The 20,977-nt window shown below is 44.9% G+C and overlaps 1 protein-coding gene across 1 annotated transcript in view; it reads left to right on the top strand.

Annotated features, from left to right (window-relative positions):
• trappc9 (trafficking protein particle complex subunit 9) overlaps positions 1-20,977 on the top strand; it is a 698,770-nt gene that overhangs the window by 413,854 nt on the left and 263,939 nt on the right. The window contains exon 19 of the mRNA XM_084311886.1: positions 8,849-8,959. Within this exon, the coding sequence (XP_084168012.1) occupies positions 8,849-8,959 (111 nt within the window). The remainder of the gene's footprint in view (positions 1-8,848; positions 8,960-20,977) is intronic.

The raw sequence follows: 20,977 nt of genomic DNA on the forward strand, positions 1-20,977 counted from the left end.
ATCTCTTTAGCTGTGGATTTACTGCAAACTCAAAAACATCATTCAATAGTAATACCGAGGGGTGTACAGGTATATTCCAAGATACGAGTTTTGATAATTGTTGGGTCACATCTTTCCAGAATGTCTTAACTGGTGGGCAGTCCCAATACATGTGCATAAATGTCCCTTCGTCCCCATTTGTACATTGGGAGCATTTGGAGTCTTGTTTAAGACCCATTCTGCACAGTCTTATAGGAGTCAAGTATGTCCTGTGAATATAGTTAAGATTGATTTGTTGTCAGTAGACTACCATACAACCGAAATTGAACATTTTCATTGAAAATGTTTTATTGGAAAAAAAAATTCAGCCTAATAAAAATCAAGCACAATAAAACAGTAACAATCAACCTCAGCGTACTGAGGGGACAGAGGCCTGAGGTAACACTACTGTGTCATAGATGTTTAGTAGACTTGTAACTCTTTTTTACAGTTTATTCTTATCTATTGTGCCTATTATGTATGGATTTGTTGATACACTTTGTCTTGTTTTGTAAGCCCTGTAAGTCACTGTAAATGAGGGTAACCTCAGTGTCTTACGAGTTGGAATAAAGGTTTGAAATGAAATCTCAGAGGGAGGAGATGTTTCAACGCATGAAAAAAGCGAAAGATGTGAAAAACCCTTTCAAGCTGAAAACCCCATTCCAGCACCACCCCCCCCCACCCCCCCCCCCCCCTCCCCCTGTTGAGCTTGTGTTGCCCTACTGTACAACTTGCTTTGTTTATGCCTGGATTTATTGTACTTTTCACTCTCAATTGAGTTGATAGATACAGTAGGAGGACGGACGGTGTGACGGCTACAAATGAGTTTTAAATGTGTTTTGAGTCTCTAGTTGGATCGTTTGTGTTTGCATGCTTTGTGAATATTGGATCAAAACGGACATGTGTTTTGAGTTCTGTTGGGATTTGAAAGTGGCAAAGATATTATATTTCTTCTATTAGCGAGTCCTTCCGCTTAAAAATATGAATAAACACTCATAATTGTCTAGCTTGGTTCCAGCCCCCTGAATCAAGCCACTAATATTATAAAAAGAAAAATCCTATAATAATTCTGATTCAGTTCAGCTGATGTTTTTTTTATTTTTTTTTATTTCTCTTTCTCCAATTTTTCTGTTTTTCTCCCCGTCCCAATTTAGTCGTTGTGCCAATTCCCCCCCTCCCCTACCTGGTTGTTGTTCGAATGTTCTCCTACGAGTCGGTACAAGGGCGTCCCGAAGCTGATCACACGCTTCCTCCGATACGTGCGGCGACTGCCAGTGATGTCTTTTCACTTGGCAGCGAGGACTCTCATTGGTGAAGTGTAACACGTGGGAGGGCACGCTATCTCCACCAAGTCCTGCCCCGCTTAGCAAGCGCCGAGACCTGACCTGTAGGCGTCGCTGTCCACAAAGCCAGATTCCCACCCGCCAGCTTCCCACCCCCTAATACTGCCAATTGTATTAGTACGAACGACCAGCCAAGCTGGTAGCAACGCCGAGAGCTGGGCTCAAACCCAGCATCTCCTGCGTTGGTGACGAGCGCAATCTCCGCTACGCCACCTGACTGTGATATGTTTTTTTTATTCCTGAATCTCTTGAATTGAATCATGGAATTTGGAAAAGGGCAGAATAGGGGATTCAGGTGTCTGGATCCAGACTAATAATTGACATACATAAAAAGTGAAACTCCTTTATCATTGGTTTAATTTAATTTAATTTAATTTAATTGCAGGATCCCCAGCAGCTGTAGAAGCAGCAGTTATTCTTCCTAGCGTCCATACATGGTTTTAGGTTTCTTTTCACAGTTCATTGTTGAGTATTCTGTGAATATTAAAATATATCCGTAATATAGAATTCCAAATGGATACAAATGACCCTATTAGCGACACGGAACATATTAGACCAGGCAACGCTGGACAACGGCTCTGCTTCTGTTTATCTGCTGTGTCTGGCGCGTGACGTCCCATCCCTTTCATCTGCCATTACGGGAGGTGGAAAAACAGAAAGAGACTAAAGAGACTCAGGGTTAAAATTAACCTTTTGAAAAACCGGAGTACCCTTCCTCCTTGTCTTGATCTAAATCACAGATTGGCCCCCTCTCAGGATCTGCATGAGAAGAGCAGGTCGTCTGGGGGGCGGCTGCCTAACAGACGAGCCAGTGGGCCCTGATGAAAGCATGGCCGGCTTTGATGTTATGACAAGGACCGATGATGAGTGCCTCTTCACAATGCTCCTTCTCTTCATCTGTGTGTGTGTGTGTGTGTGTGTGGGTGTGTGTGTGTGTGTGTGTGTGTGTGTGTGTGCGTGTGCGTGTGTGGGACACGACTGTGGATATTCAGAGGTATAAAGTTCAGAAGTGTAATTATTGTTGCTCTATTTGGAGTGTGTGTGTACTGTGCATGTGCACAGGTGTTTGTTTGTCTTTCGTGTGTGTCTGTCAGTGTTAATTTTGTCAGCTATTTTTATATTTAGTTTTAGTCCTATGCCTTGTCTCCATCATGGTCTAGCATTGTATGGTCAGTGTTGGGGAAGTTCACTTTCTACATGAACTAGTTCAGTTCACAGTTCACAAATTTTAAAATGAACTAGTTCAGTTCATAGTTCATAATTCAAAATTTTTAACTCAAGTTCATGGTTTCAAAAATGAACTAATTTATAGTTTATAGTTATTTTTTCAATACGTTGCTGCGAGCTATTATTTGTCAAATGTATTGCCACAACCCATATAGAACCACAGACAGCAATCAGAATACTGGCATTTCCATAACGCTTTGCTGCAGCTTTCATCTCTACAGTATATTTTCAAAAACATGAGGAAACACGTGCTGCTTGAATGGTCTTCATTAAGTATAATAATCTAAATATACTTAAAGTACCAAAAGTGAAAGTAGTCATTGTGCAAACATATAACATATAAACATGTGCCGACATAACTCTGTACTAACACAACACAAGGTAGGAACCAGGCTGAGGTATGAAACTAAGGTTGTACCTCAAAGTTCAATATTCAAAGTGCAAAACATTTACTGACTTTAACGTAAAAACTCTTATAGAGTCTGACTCTGAGCGAGCGCTGCTGCAGCTGCTCTCGGCTTCGTCCATACTAATGCTTGCCGGTTCCGCGGTTCCACATTGTTCTTGTTGTGAGGAGTCTGATGACGTATAGATTGGGTGGTTTTCCGCATTATTTTGAAGCCTGTTTACGGTGTGTTTTAAGTGGGTTTTTCGGCTGAAAGGTATATGAAATCTGGCACACTTTTGAACGCCGTTATAATACAGTGCTGAGAATTAACGCACTTTTGAACGCCGTTATACAGCGCTGAGAATGAACACGTTCTCAATTACGTTCATCTAGCGGAAATACAGTACGTTCAGTTCACGTTCGCCCAAAATATGAACGCGTTCAGGTACATCACTGGGTATGGTATGGTTGGGTTTGCGTCTCCACTGGGTTTCTTGTAAACTCTCTGGTTGCTAGGCAACCTTTCAAAATTCACACCACCAACTGTGGTGCACAAGCTAAACCATATGGGACAACAGTCCCAGCCGGCTTTGGTCAGGTCTGGCCAGGTTGTGAAAGGTGTCTGTCTCAGCCAGGGTCCAGCCAGGTCTGGCCAGGTTGTGAAAGGTGTCTGTCTCAGCCCGGGTCCAGCCAGGTGTAGCCAGGTTGTGAAAGGTGTCTGCCTCAGCCAGGGTCCAGCCAGGTCTGGCCAGGTTGTGAAAGGTGTCTGTCTCAGCCCGGGTCCAGCCAGGTGTAGCCAGGTTGTGAAAGGTGTCTGCCTCAGCCAGGGTCCAGCCAGGTCTGGCCAGGTTGTGAAAGGTGTCTGTCTCAGCCCGGGTCCAGCCAGGTTCTAAAGACAACGGAAATGCTCACTGTATGTCAGACAGACCAAAGCGTGGCTAAACCCTGGCGAGTGGAGACAAGGCATTAGTCCTCGTTAGTTTTTTTTATTCATATTTAGTCAACCTCATCCTGTTTTTATTTAGACAGGTTTTAGTTGACTAAAAGTCTGAGCATTTTAGTCTTATCTTAGTCAAAGAAAGCAGTAGCTATTTTCTAGTTTTAATCAATGAAAATGTAAAACACAGCCTACAGTACATAATGTAACACCAGCACCTTGGTAGTTGGCTCAGTATAGCTTAAAAGAACAACCTGACGTTTAGTTAACTTACTGTACCTCCATTTCTGTGTGTGAGCCTTTATGTGTCTCTTCAGGTTTGTGGTACTCTTGCCAACCATGTACGACCACATTGCTTCTCTTCTGGGAAAGCAATGCATTCAGTCTAAAAAAAAAAAGTAATTTGTCTCGTCTTTCTTCGTCAGCGGTATTGCATGTTGATATTTATTACAGTTCGTGTTAATGACGTTGGTAGCGGCTCATCGTCGTCTCATCTGAGTAATGGGGGGGAAAAGGTTGTTGACGAATATATTTCATCGTAATTTATGTTAACAAAATTAATCCATTAATCCATCCGTGGGTGGATGTCTACTGTGTGTGCGTGTGCGTGTGCGTGTGCGTGTGCGTGTGTGTGTGTGTGTGTGTGTGTGTGTGTGCGCGCGTATACATATGGATGGGCATCCACACAAATGCGTCATTGTGGAGTTTAAATATATATGAGTATATTATAATGAGGATTTATTTTTAGCCAAAAAAAGCACTTGGTGCACGTGTGGCAAAAATAAGTGACAGACAATAGCTCAACTTTTTATATTTTTGGAGAAGCCTTGCAAAAGAAATGGAAAATGGCTGCATTTATGTAGTACAAGATACATGATACATGATACTTTAATGCCACACAACTATGGTTGGTGGTAATCGTTTGCAGTACAGCATGTTATTTAAGCACTGGGACATCAACATGGAACATCAAACGCCCCCCCCCTCTCACCTCCCAATCCCCACAATAAATACATAAATGTAGTGCTTTTATCCAAAGCGCTTTAAAATGTGTTCCTCACATCTTACCCATTCACTCACACATGGCGACGGAGAAATGAGGGGTTAAGTGTCTTGCTCAAGGACACTTCGACACGCTGCCCGGGAGGAGTGGGAATCGCACCATCCGCTCTACCTCCTGAGCCAATGTCGTATACCAACCACCACTGGATCTCAAACGAGGAAGAAGCAATAATTAATATAATAATAATTCATTACATTTATATAGCGCTTTTCTAGACACTCAAAGAGCTCCCCACAATGTAGGGTGGAAATGGCCTCCTTCACCACCACCTGGATGGTGTGAATGTTCAGTGTTCCAGCCGGTCCTCTGGAGGTCTCTGTCTGAATGTGCCCATAAAGGCAGGGCAGCAGTGGGGATGTACGTTTTGATGTACAGTATGGCGTGGATGGAGAGAGATCACCCTATGCACCTTTGTGTTATGTGAATGAATGAATGAATGAATGAATGAATGAATGAATGAATGAATGAATGAATGAAATATTTATATTTTCAAACAAGTATAAAAATATATCTGTTAATTTGACATACAAAAGATAATTAAAAAAAAGATGACAAAGAGAAACGGATAAACAAATCATAGTTTACCCTGTTTGAAAAAGGAGTAGGAAGAAGTATACACTTTAAAAAATTCCTACCCCTTTTTAACTATCACAAATTATAATTTAACCTATTGTTAATTATATGTATAAACGCTGTATCTATACAATCCAATACATTTATATATAAATACATTTATATAAATATACCTATACATATGTAATATATAATATATATATACTACATTTACATTTAGTCATTTAGCTGACGCTTTTATCCAAAGCGACTTACAAGTTCTGTACGACAAGTCATCAGGAAGGGCACAATATACTAAATAAATACCATTATGATATACATCATTTCTTCTATTAACATTTATTTTTATTTTTTTTACATCTTACACATACTCCCAATCAACACACTTCCTCTTCCAGATACCCATTTAAGAAATATGTTTTGTACATATTTTTAAACTGATTTATGTTTGTACTCTAACTCCAGACTGTCCACCCCACAGTTGTAACATGCAGTGAACTCGTTACATTGCTGTGATTGGTGGACAGTTCCTGCATCCAGAGCCGCCACTTGGCGTGAAGTGAAGTGAATCATTGTCGACCATGAATCATTTATCCGGTGCTGATGACATTTAAGTATTTAGTGGAGAGGCTTTCAACAGTCAAACACTCAGACATGTGACTCAAGCACACCTGCGTCTGAGTGCCGCCATTTACCTACAACACTATGCCGGTAACTGATCAATATTACACCGTACCACACCATACCATACCATTCGATACCATACCACACCACACCATACCACATCATACCATACCACACCATACCACACCACATCATACCACACCACACCACACCACACCATACCATTCGATACCATACCACATCATACCATACCACACCACACCATACCATACCACACCATGCCACACCACACCACATCATACCATACCATTCGATACCACACCACATCATACCATACCATTCGATACCATACCACATCATACCATACCACACCATACCACATCATACCACACCATACCACACCACACCATACCACACCACACAATACCACATCATACCATACCACACCATACCACATCATACCATACCACACCACACCACATCATACCACACCATGCCACACCATACCATACCACATCATACCACACCATACCACACCACACCATACCATACCACACCACACCATACCACATCATACCATACCACACCACATCATACCACACCATGCCACACCATACCATACCACACCATACCATACCACCCCATACCACACCATACCATACCACACCACACCACAGTCCACACCACACCACAACATACCACAACATACCACACCATACCATACCACACCACACCACAACATACCACAACATACCACACCATACCATACCATACCAAGTTCAAGTTCTTTATTTGTCAAATACACAACAATGCAGGTAATTAAATGTTTGTGTTTCGAGCTCAGACAATGGTGCACAATTAAGAAACAACAATGAATGCAAGAATGGTAACAATAAGTAGTAGTAGTAGTAACAAGATCAAATATAAAATTATATAAGATTAAATAAAAAAAGAAAGTGTCTTGCATATAGTGTATGTGCATGTTAAGGTGCAGTACAGGGTGTGTGTGTGTTTGGCAGTGCTAAATGTATATTGTAAGTTTGTAAGCAATTATAATCGTGAGACACCACAAGGACACAAATATCTAACCTTTATGTACTTTATTATAGGCTACGTACATATCTATTTCCAAAGTATAAGCCTGCTGCCTCTTGCAGAGATCATTTTCAGATGTACACACATTCGTTTTTATTTACAAAAACTTTGATAAATGCCACAATCCTTGTGGAAAAACCCACGCTTTCAAATGCGATTTCCGAACAGATTCATTCCTCTCTGGTTTGATAGATGAAGCGTCTCCACCCTCCTCTCGGTTTGATTAGAGTGCCTTCGACGTTGGAGATGCAACTCAGTGCTTGTCCTTTTCACTGGGGTTCTTTATGGTCATGGAGCGTTGTTATTTTTCCGCTGAATCCAGGATTTTCTGCTGAGCTGATAAGTTGGGAGTGGGTGCTACCGGTAGATACAGTGTAAAGTGTTGCATAAGGTATACACAGGCCCTCACCGTTTGTCACTATGTATAAATGTTTGTGGGTTTTTGTGAGTGAATGGAAGATGTACCGGTACCAGAACTGAATGAGTGTTTGTCTCCGTTCATATCACCCGGTACCAGAACTGAACAGTGTTTGTCTCTGTTCACATCACCCGGTACCAGAACTGAACGGTGTTGGTCTCTTGTGTGTCTGTTCACATCACCCGGTACCAGAACTTAACAGGTTTTTGGGAACATAGGGCTGTGGGAACATGGGGCTGTGGGAACATAGGGCTGTGGGAACATAGGGCTGTGGGAACATAGGGCTGTGGGAACATAGGACTGTGGGAACATAGGGCTGTGGGAACATAGGGCTGTGGGAACATAGGGCTGTGGGAACATATGGCTGTGGGAACATAGGGCTGTGGGAACATAGGGCTGTGGGAACATAGGGCTGTGGGAACATAGGACTGTGGGAACATAGGGCTGTGGGAACATAGGGCTGTGGGAACATAGGGCTGTGGGAACATAGGACTGTGGGAACATAGGGCTGTGGGAACATAGGGCTGTGGGAACATAGGACTGTGGGAACATAGGGCTGTGGGAACATGGGGCTGTGTGAAGGGCTGTGGGAACATAGGGCTGTGGGAACATGGGGCTGTGGGAACATGGGGCTGTGGGAACATGGGGCTGTGGGAACATAGGGCTGTGGGAACATGGGGCTGTGGGAACATAGGGCTGTGGGAACATAGGGCTGTGGGAACATAGGACTGTGGGAACATAGGGCTGTGGGAACATAGGACTGTGGGAACATAGGACTGTGGGAACATAGGGCTGTGGGAACATAGGGCTGTGGGAACATAGGGCTGTGGGAACATAGGGCTGTGGGAACACAGGGCTGTGGGAACATAGGGCTGTGGGAACACAGGGCTGTGGGAACATAGGGCTGTGGGAACATAGGGCTGTGGGAACACAGGGCTGTGGGAACACAGGGCTGTGGGAACATAGGGCTGTGGGAACATAGGGCTGTGGGAACATAGGGCTGTGGGAACACAGGGCTGTGGGAACATAGGGCTGTGGGAACACAGGGCTGTGGGAACATAGGGCTGTGGGAACACAGGGCTGTGGGAACATAGGGCTGTGGGAACACAGGGCTGTGGGAACATAGGGATGACCCCTTTGTCTCTTGTGTCTCTGTTCACAGCACCCGACAGTGTCACCTACTGCTGGACATCTTCAACTCCACGGAGCACGAGCTCACCGTCAGCGCCAACAACAACCAGGACCTCGTGCTTCACGCCAGCGAGTGTCAGAGGTGAGTGGAACACCACGCATGCGTTCACCGCGGTCCTTACCGTGTCCCTCCCTGGAGCGGTGGTGTTCGGTGATCTTTTCTTTCAGCCGTCGCGTCGGTGTCACAACGTCTATACCATGTGGTCGCAGTGAAGACGCTCTATTGAAGGAAGACGATGCATTAACCTCTTAAAATTCTGTGTTTATTGTCTCTCAACCGACACATTGGTTGAAAGCTAAAATGGCCGCCGTTTGATTGACGCACCACTTGACCTATTACGTGCTTCCAATCTCGGGTTATAAAACCAAACGGCCAACGAGCGTCAGTTGTGAAAAAGTGACCACCTCCGGTTTCGCCTCTCAATGATCGGACAAATCACCACTGACGCCGAAAATGAAAATGTAACCAATGAATGAAATTCTGAAAAGAATGACATCTTACTTGAATTGGTTTTCTGAGACCGAGAAGCTTTAAGAGTGGTAAAAGAGAATGAACGTGCGCCTCTCTCTCTCTGGAGCGCAAGTTGCGCAGATCTGTTGTTGTCGCTCCTCTGGGGAGATTGAGGGTTTGTTTGTGTATGTGTGAGAAGGGGGTGAGAAGGGGTTAGGGTTAGGGGTCGGGTGGTGGTGTATGTGACAAGAGATTAGTGGGGGAGGGGGAGAGGGGACTGAGACTCCTCTCACTCCTTTTTGGAAAAAAACGCCTAAAACATACCATTACATAAAGATGTGTAAAACACTGATACGCTCGTGTAGATCACACGGCGCATCACAGGAAGTGAGAACGACTTGACTTTAACACGTGTACTGTTTTGTCGCGTTTCATCGCGCCGCTGTGTTTTAGTTAGGGACGTGTGTTTTTGAAGAGACTGCCGCTGCTGCTGCCAGGTGCTCCTCTCTGAGTGGCTCCGCTGCAGGGAACAGATCTGAACCCCTGCATGCACTCTGTGTTGATGGAGACGTGATAGAGAGATTTGTTTACACGCGGCCCTGCTTGACGCAATTATTATTCCTCCTCTCACTGATGCTTCCTTCCCCTCCTCTTCAACCCCCCCCCCCCTCCCTCTTTCTCCTAGTCTAGTCAGTCTACTCTCTCTTTCTCTCTCTCTCTTTCTCTCTCTCTCTCTCTCTCTCTCTCTCTCTCTCTCTCTCTTTCTTTCTTTCTTTCTTTCTTTCTTTCTTTCTTTCTTTCTTTCTTTCTTTCTTTCTTTCTTTCTTTCTTTCTTTCTTTCTTTCTTTCTTTCTCTCTCTCTCTCTCTCTCTCTCTCTCTCTCTCTCTCTCTCTCTCTCTCTCTCTCTCTCTCCTCTCTCTCTCTCTCTCTCTCTCTCTCTCTCTATCTCTCTCTCTCTCTCTCTTTCTCCCCTCTCTCTCTCTCTCACACACACACACACACACACACACACACACACACACACACACACACACATATGCCAACGTACCCCACACAGTCTCTCCAGAGTATCCCTCATACTTATGCACACACACACACACACACATCTCTCTCTCTCTCTCTCTCTCTCTCTCTCTCTCTCTCTCTCTCTCTCTCTCTCTCTCTCTCTCTCTCTCTCTCTCTCTCTCTCTCTCTCTCTCTCTCTCTCTCTCTGATGGACCTGTCAAGGTTACACAGCACACATTTTGGGGTCATCATCTCTCTTGATCAAGAGAAGGCTTTTGACAGGGTGGACCATGGGTATTTATATAATGTTCTTGCCGGGTTTGGCGAGAGTTTGGTGCCTGTCTTATAAAAGTGGGTGGGGGCCTGAGCAGGCCAGTCCAGGTGGGGAGGGGGATCCGCCAGGGCTGCCCATTGTCAGGTCACCTTTACACATTGGCCATAGAGCCATTTCTGGGTTTGTTAAGGAAGAGGTTGAAGGGTGTGTGTGTGCACCTGAGTTGGGGATTGATAGGCCAATATGTCTATCTGCCTACGGCCCTACGCGGATGACTTGACCATCTTTGTCAGGGATGGAGAGGATGTCAAAGCCGTAGAGGATAGCCTCACGGTGTATGCGAGAGCAGCTTCAGCGAGGGTGAACTGGGGTAAGAGCGAGGCACTGCAGTGTGGGGCATGGAGGGTCCTGGCATTACCACAGTTACCAGGGGAGCTACAGTGGGGTGATGGCCTCAAACCTTAAGGGGTATATCTGGGTTCAGAGGGGTGGGTCAGTAAAAACTTGGAGGGGCGTAGCACAGACAATGGTGACTAGGTTGTCGAGGCGGAAGTGGCTGCTACCGCAGGTATCCTACAGAGGGAGGGTGCTCATCGTTAACAACCTGGTGGCTTCCTCGCTGTGGCATCGGCTGGCTGTACTTAACCCCCCCAGAGGCTTCCTGGCAGACATCCAGAGGAAGCTGGTGGAGTTTTTCTGGTCCGGACATCACTGGCTGAGGGCCGCAGTCCTTTATTTGCCGGTTCAGGAAGGAGGACAAGGCCTTATTGACCTAGAGAGCAGGAGGACTGCTTTCAGACTCCAGGCAGCAAGAAGCTGCAATATAGTACTGGTATATGCTGGAGAGGGCCAGCTTGTGCACTGCTGCGGAATGCTGGTGGTTTAGGGCTGGACCTCCAGTTGTTCCTGATGGAGTTGGAGGAGTTGAACACTGAAGGGATCTCGGAGTTCTACCTGTCGGTGCTGAAGGCTTGGCGGCTGCTGAGAAAGACACGAGTGGAGGATGTAGCACAAGGACCATGGGTATGGGAGGAGCCCCTATTCTATAACACTTTGTTTCCCCTGGGGTCGGTGCGTTCCTCCACCCTGAGAGTGGCTCATGAGAGGGGGCATCATAACACGTTCACATCTTATGTCACCAGAGAGAGGGGATTGGAAGACCCCCCCCAGGAGCGTGCTCTTCAGGCTGGACTGTCATCGTTGAGACTGCTGGAAGGGTTTATCAGGGAAGTGCTGGGGGTTCTGCCGGACTTGCAGAGTGATGCCACAGGGAGGTGCTGTCGGCAGAGAATGGAGTCTGGCAGGGGAGGAGGGGGGTTATTGTCCTTTTCCACCCCTAGCTTGGGGCAGTTTAGCCTGGCATGTGGCGAGGCTCTGTATACAATATGCATGGAGGTCAGGAACATCAGGTCCCTGCAGGGCGTCAGTCAGCATCAGTGGCAGGGGGTGCTGGGTGATGGCAGCACTGCTAGCTTCAGGTGGAGGGTGTTTTACAAGCAGCCACTTCCTAAGAGGTCAGGGGACCTACAGTGGAGGATAGCTCATGGGGCTTTGGCAACTAACCATTTCCTGGCTCTGGTGGATCCGGGGGTGGGTGATGGGCGCCCCTTTGGCGGAGTGTCTGAAACCATTATCCATGTTTTCCTACAATGCCAAAGAGTCAACAATGTGTTGTGTTTCCTCAAGGGGTTGCGTGTGAAACTGGGGGAGATTTTCTGTGTGGGGAGTTTCATTATTGGGCATACTGTATTCAGTGCGTAATAAAGCTGTAAGTGTACTATACTGAATTTTATATAGGGCCAGGCTAAGTTAGCCATTTGGCTAACCCGCAGGAATATGATCAGGGGCGTTGGTCCTACGGAATCAGTGGCTATGTTGAGGGGAATGATCTCTGCACGCCTTAGGTTGGAGTTTATGTATTTTTCACTGAGACATGATGTTGGTGCGTTCAAGAATGCCTGGGGACTGGGGAATGCACTATGTACTGTCGGGGAGGAGGGGCTGAGCGTATGCATTTGACTGTCAATTGTGTTTATGTGTGCTGAAGGAAAATGTTGGGATATATTGGAGGGGGGGTGCGTGTGGGTGTGTGCAGGTGAGCACCCGTGTGTGTGTGTGTGTGTGTGTGTGTGTGTGTGTGTGTGTGTGTGTGAAGGTTGGTTATATGAAGATGCCATGACGTTTTTTGTCTCTACCATTTTTTTAGTTGAAATGTTTTAATGGAGAATATCAAAAGTCAAAGTGTCTCTCTCTCTCTCTCTCTCTCTCTCTCTCTCTCTCTCTCTCTCTCTCTCTCTCTCTCTCTCTCTCTCTCTCTCTATCTCTCTCTCTATCTCTCTCTCTCTCTCTCTCTCTCTCTCTCTCTCTCTCTCTCCCCCCACCAGTTATTCCTCAGAAAAGTAGCAAATTATGATTCCTGTCACTGCCATCTCCCTTGCTGTGAGTGGGGGAGCACAGTGGTGACTCATAAATCCCCCCCCCCCCCCCCTCCGCAGTAGAGGAATGCTATTATATGGGAGGAATAAGGGGGGCGGATGGGGCTCTTTTCAGATGGAGCCAAACAACAAGCCAACGCTCACCACATTCTCAATAATCCCATCCACTGCAAATATTAGGTGTTAGGATCGACCAACCTGCAGCGTCTCTGTGAGCGTCCCGGAAAAACACACAAAGGAAGAACAGTAAACTGGACTTGAAGAAGTCTTTATTCGTAGCAACGTCGTCATGCAGCGACACACATGCGAGATGGGCGACACATAGGGACACACACATGTGAGATGGGCGACACATAGGAATTCGGAACACACACATGTGAGATGGGCGACACATAGGAACACACACATGAGAGATGGGCGACACATAGGGACACACACACATGAGAGATGGGCGACACATAGGAACACACACACATGAGAGATGGGCGACACATAGGGACACACACACATGAGAGATGGGCGACACATAGGGACACACACATGAGAGATGGGCGACACATAGGAACACACACACATGAGAGATAGGCGACACATAGGGACACACACACATGAGAGATGGGCGACACATAGGGACACACACACATGAGAGATGGGCGACACATAGGGACACACACACATGAGAGATGGGCGACACATAGGGACACACACACATGAGAGATGGGCGACACATAGGGACACACACATGAGAGATGGGCGACACATAGGGACACACACACATGAGAGATGGGCGACACAAAGGAACACACACATGAGAGATGGGCGACACATAGGGACACACACACATGAGAGATGGGCGACACAAAGGAACACACACATGAGAGATGGGCGACACATAGGGACACACACACATGAGAGATGGGCGACACATAGGGACACACACACATGAGAGATGGGCGACACATAGGGACACACACATGAGAGATGGGCGACACAGAGGGACACACACACATGAGAGATGGGCGACACAAAGGAACACACACATGAGAGATGGGCGACACATAGGGACACACACACATGAGAGATGGGCGACACAAAGGAACACACACATGAGAGATGGGCGACACATAGGGACACACACACATGAGAGATGGGCGACACATAGGGACACACACATGAGAGATGGGCGACACATAGGAACACACACATGAGAGATGGGCGACACATAGGGACACACACACATGAGAGATGGGTGACACATAGGAACACACACATGAGGGACCCATCCAAGTGCTCCTGTCCGTTTTCGTCAGGGATGTTGCTGAATTAAAGAATTAATAATTAAAACGTGTCAAATCAGCAGTCAAAGTGTATATTTTCAGCATCACGTTTGTTTAATAAGAAATAACTTGTGTCACTACAAATACAAAGTCAACTTGTTAGGAAACAACAAGGAAGTGACTAGACTAGAACTGTTTTTGACATTTTACGTTGGCCATCCTCAGTGCTCTGGTCCTATGGTGCTTTAACACCATCTCCACACGAGGGGCATGCCGACTGTGACAAAAAGGTGAAAATCAAGATGCAAGCTGTTTGTGGGGAACGGCTATTTTCATACAATGACAAAAAGACAAGTGTCCTTTGTGGTACATCTATAATGTAATAAATATTTTACTGAAGTAGGTACACATGAATAACTTACAGGTATCCAATGGAGTTGTATACCACTAGTTGGTGAATTTGGCCCCCACAGCACACAGTAGGAGGAAAGTGTTCCTTGGAAATTGTGTATCACATAATCTTACAGCACGCCACCGCCACAGGCACAGGGGTGACGTAGAAAACAAAAAGTGTCAAGTCAAGTTTTATTTGTCACGGCATACAAGGCATACAGTGAAATGCGGGTGGTCATGCCCGCAGCGATTGTGCAATAATACAAGTAATAAGAATAGGATGAGAATAGACATTTGTGCAATAATACAAGTAAGAAAAACAAGACATAACGGGTATAATGTACATAAAGTAAAGAAAATGCATGGTAAAAGACATCTGAGCGATAGTGCAATACACTGTTAGCTACGGATGAGGCACTGGGTCTTATGTACACTACTATACAATACTATACTATACAATATACAGTTATACTATGTGTCCTTATGCTATCTTGCTATATCCATCTATTACTATACAAGAACCACCCCGTTCTTTTTTTTCTTCTTTTCTTAAAGTGACCTTCCCATTGTGTAAAGTGACCGTTGAGTGTGAGCGTGTGCAGCGTGTGTGTGTGTGTGTGTGCGTGCTAAAGTGTGCACTGGAGGTGTACTGTAAACATCATCAAAAGTCAGTAAAAGTCATCACAAGTAATGTGTGTGTGTGCATGCACGTCCACATGTACATCTACATGTATATCCTTAGTCAAGCATCAGCTGATACTTGATGTGAGAGTATGAATTGTGCTTCAATTTGATCGGTGTATACTATCTTCCTCTCGGAGGTCAGACTCATTACAACTTCAGCGAAATCGGAAGTGAAACTTAACAAGGATGGTACGTAACATTGGAAGAACCTTTGCAAAGGTTATACGAGGTAGGAGATGTATTCAGATTGTAGACTACAAAACAACAACAGGTTATACGAGGTAGGAGATGTATTCAGATTGTAGACTACAAAACAACAACATGTTATACGAGGTAGGAGATGTATTCAGCTTGTAGACTATAGAACAACAACAGGTTATACGAGGTAGGAGATGTATTCAGATTGTAGACTATAGAACAACAACAGGTTATACGAGGTAGGAGATGTATTCAGCTTGTAGACTATAGAACAACAACAGGTTATACGAGGTAGGAGATGTATTCAGATTGTAGACTACAGACCAACAACAGGTTATCAAATCAAATCAAATCAAATTTATTTATAAGGCCCGACAACACACGTTAATGTCCCCATGGGCCGTACAGGTCTTCTTTAAACAAGTCAAGAAGAAAACATAACAATAAGTCAAGAACAGAACAAGAACACCATAAGGTCCAAACATTTTTAGATAAATGCAAAAAATTAAAACAAAAAATTAAAGAATGCAAGCACTCCCAGACATACCCCACGCGAAGGTAAGGAAAAACTCACTAAAACCTAACAATAGGGAAAAAAGCTCCACAGGCAGTGTGGAGGAGAGAAACCTTAGAAGGGCCATTCAAGGGGGGATCTCCCTTAGATGTTGGTGATAGTAGTGTTGCAGACGGACAGTTGGTAAGCATGCACTCATGTGTGTAGTGAAACATCACGAGGTAGGAGATGTATTCAGATTGTAGACTACAGACCAACAACAGGTTATACGAGGTAGGAGATGTATTCAGCTTGTAGACTATAGAACAACAACAGCTGGTTACTCTATAAACAAAAGTGAGCTATTTACAGGAAAACTGGGTACCTTTAACAGATTACAAACCGTGGTACCGGTATACTTACAAGATGAGACCGTGTTTCAACCCCCCAGGCTTTGTAAAGGCGCCTTGGATCTCATAGCTTCCTTCCACCCACTCCTTTGAACAGGTATCTCTATTTTCATACAAATCTTCTAAATGAAGGAAGCACCTGCCATGCAGAGGACTCCTCAAAGGAAGATGTACTTGATGCTGTAAGTCTAGCAATTAACAGCCACTTCTCCTCTCTGGTAATATGTGCGGAATTTTCCACATTGACAGAGATGTCTTTTGAGGTTAGAGAGAGAAATATCCACTGAGTTGAGACTTTGAATTAAAGATGTGCACACGAGGCGGCGCACATGGAGGTCGGTGTCTCATTGTCTTACTGCCGGAGCTGCTGGCAGCACTGGAACCAAAGACCCAGTGGAACTTGCTGTAGCTTAAAATGCGTTAAATCAGGTAAATATCCTTATCTAATTTGCACCTTGCTACTCCAAAGTTATAAATACGGATATGGATTGTATTCACCACGCAGTTATATTGTCACACTGACAGTTGCTCTTTTATTTGAAACCTGTTATTTTGTTGCCACTGAAATGTTTTGTTGCCACTGAAATCTTGCATCAAATATATATATATATATTTTTTTTCCCTTTATACTTCGGTTGCATCAAGCAATGCTTTTTCAACTATTATGAAAAGTTATAATTGAAAGCCATTCGTTTTTACTTTTTGAAGGATCTTTCACTATCGAAGCTTATTAATTTAATCAGTACAGTGAATAGTTGTATGGCATGTATTTCTTTGCATAAGCAAAACACCTTTTGTTAACCTCATAAGCATCGGACAAAAATGGGGCAATTTTTTTTTTTCGACGATTGCATACCCAAAGTAATTAGCTATTTATTATATTTTGTACTTGCATGAGTCTGGTCTCTTTTGAAAGGTAACATTCTGAAGTGTCTTACACAATAAAGATAAAAATCAATGAGTGCTAATGAAATAGAGTAACAGAGGTTTGAACACACTGAAGTAAAAGTTTTGTGTACTCACATTTTTGTTTAGTGGTTGCCAGATGCCTGTTTTTAAATTCCAGCTGGAGGAGGTAGGAGCTGGAAAGCATAACGGTTCCATAGCCTGAAGTCTTATGTAGTATAGGTCCAAAGTTTATAACAAATCATAATACGGGCCGTCCGATCCTTAACACTTTCAGTGCCGTCCACGTAGAACTACGTTTCTGTCGTCCGATCGTTGAGTGCTGGAAACGTAGATCTACGTTTCTGTCACGGTATTTCTTTTATTATCTATATCCATTCATAATTCAGCGGGGCACCTTGTGCATACTGTTCTGAGTGTGTCTGAGCTGGCAGACGGTATTAGACCGCCCTCTAACGCCTTTGGCCAGTAATGCACCCGGTTAGAAACGGGTTCGTTTATTTTCTATACTGAGCTGCGGCGAAACACACGCTTCTAGGGATGGCTTGGACAACTGACCCTGCCCGCCCGTTGAAGAGCAATGCCCAATAACGTCGGAGGCACGATCGCTGTGGATAACTGGAATGGCGATGAGATTATTGGATTCTTTTTTTTCCATTATTTCAGAGACCAGGTAAGGACACCATATATGAAAGCTTGCGTTGATCTGATATTTATTTCTACTGCGATTGAAGCTATATGTGTTTATGTGTCTAGCTGTTCTGCCGTTGGGTTGCAGGAGGGGGGGGCCGCACCGGTCTAAGCCACATTGCATGCGTGCACGACAAAGGATAATAGTGATGATCTAGCATTGATTTCAGGAAGATCCGATAATCAGGCGAAAAATTACATGTTTATTGAATTACACAAAAACGCTGTTTTCGTGTCTTTTCCCTGGAATTGCTCAGAAGCGGCCGGACTATGTTCATATTCAAGGGGAAGGGGCGTGGCACTCTATGTGTTAAGTGGTTAACCCTTTCACTGCCGCACTACCAACCGGTTAACCCTTTCACCGCGACAATACACATAATGTTAACCATTTCACTGCCACACAACAGCAGGTTAACCCTTTCACTGCCACACTACAGAAGGTTAACCCTTTACTATCACACTACCGATGGGTTAACCTTATGTAGTGTGGCCGTGAAAGGGTTAAGAACACTCACTTATATATATATCTCCACGGAGTCTCTCCTCAACAACACAGGCAACGGTCTTGAGTTGGACTGAGGCTGGTCCCGCTGGGGGCGGGGTCGGTGGACTCAGTGGGCGGGCCTGGACCCATAATGCCCACCCATGTCTCTGGGTCTGATTCAACCACGTCAAAGGAATGATCGGCTGACAAGGGTCTCTAATTTCAAGTCTAGGGGGGGGGGGTGGTGCTTTTGCGGTCACAGCCCCTGACCTCTGGAACAGCATCCCCATGTCCATTAAATCTGCCCCCCCCTCCATCAAGTCTTTTAAATCGAAACTCAAAACCCACCTATATACCGCCTGGCCTTCTCTGACTCACTTTGAAACTTGCTTGTTGACGTGTTGTTTTGTTTCCTTGTCTATTTATTTATTTTTATTTTATTTATCCTTTATTTATCCAGGAATGTCCCATTGAGATACAAGATCTCTTCTTCCAGGGAGTCTATCCGTTGGTTGTTTTTTCCGTTTATTCTATACAAGTGTCATGTCTAAATGTGCTATATAAATACATTTGATTGATTGATTGATTGATTGATTGATTGATTGATTGATTGAATTAATGAGCAGATGAGTTAATGGTTGAGTATACATGGCAGTCGTAAGATGACGACTACACCTGGACTGTTGGATGAGGTATCAGTGGACCATGTTACCGAGGTCATGCACAAAGGATAAGATTCTTGACTGGATACTTATTTTATTACTGTGATAGATATGGCAGATGTAACCAGCGACCTTGGGTTTGCTGAAAGGCGCTATAAAAATTTGATTTATTATTATTAGATGTAACATCTGTGGCCCACTGGCCCTCCTCTGTGTCTGTGGATCATTGCTTTTTTTCTTTCTTTCAAATGTTCTTTAAAAAAAGATATTCTAGTCTAGGGCTGAATGATTTGGACTAATTGCGATTACTTTGACTCAATATATTATGAGTAATATGGTTCAAGATATTTCTAGGGCATTTTTTATTATTCTCATTTCTCATTGAAAAACCTAGAAATGATCATGGTGTGATGTTTGCAAGGGGAGGATAATATCACCTATCATTATATAGACCACTGCACTTCCGCGTTACATTGAGCTCATGGAGGAGAGAGCGGGGGGAGAAAATTAATGATTGTGGATGAGAGCCTTGACAGTGAGTGGTTGTAGGTTGTAGCTACGGCTGTGGGGGTGCGGGAGACACGATCCAATAGACTTTTATACGCCTGAGTCTCCTGAACACGGATCCCCAAACAATACTCCCGAACTCTGCATGCGCAGATCGATAAACCTAGATCTGTCTGGACAATCCTCTCTGGACTCCGTGGGCAATCTGCACATGCGGAGTTGTGGAGTAGGTGGGATGTTTGAGGGGGGCACAGGATAATAAAACCTCTTATCATTAGTGTAGCTTCTGTACTTGCTGATTAATATTATGTTTTTCTGCTCATTTGTTTAGCTTGAGGCCCTATTTAGCTAGCACGCGTCTGTGATGCTAGCTGTGATGCTATATTATAGCAGTCATGTTATAGTACCAGTTAGTTACATGTATGGGGGGCCCCTCCCCTCCCCCTGCCACACACACACACACACACACACACACACACACACACACGCACACGCACACACACAGACATTGATTGACAGATTCTCTCCAGCCACAGCGGTTGACCAGTGTTGACCCTGTTCTGATCAATGCTTCAGTCATGTAGAGATTTGTCTGGAAGTCTGACACATAATTGATCGCCACTATATTAGTCGAGATTCCCGGCGTTATTGATTAATCCCGTGACATATTTCTATAGACGTGCTCCTCGCGCCCCCGGGATACTGGAACGCGTCCTCACTGATCCCGTGACATATTTCTATAGACGTGCTCCTCGCGCCCCCGGGATACTGGAACGCGTCCTCACTGATCGCAGGCCCTGCTCCGCGTATTGACCTCCCTCAGAGCCCGCCCCCCTTCTCTCGCTCGTCCAATCGCAACTGCCCTTGGATGGGGCCGCGTGCGTTGGATTCTTCTTCTTCTCCCGGTGCGACGTATTGCACTTGTCTCTCCCGACTAAAATCCTCAGATGGGCCCCGTCGCATCCTATTGTTCTGGCGTTCCGGTGATGGATGAGGTGTCAGGTGCGAGATGTATTCCGGAGTCTTCAGCCAGGACTTTTGAAGCTTAAAGGCTGTGAGAGCATACAAATGGGGCCTGTCAATCAGAGGCACGCGCCGCTCTGCCTCCAAACAAACCGATTTTAATTGATTCCGATGAGATTGGTTAACCGTGCACACACACACACACACACACACACACACACACACACACACACACACACACACACACACACACACACACACACAAAG

Source organism: Notolepis coatsorum (assembly GCF_963971535.1).
Source record: "Notolepis coatsorum genome assembly, chromosome: 4".
NCBI lineage: Eukaryota > Metazoa > Chordata > Actinopteri > Aulopiformes > Paralepididae > Notolepis > Notolepis coatsorum.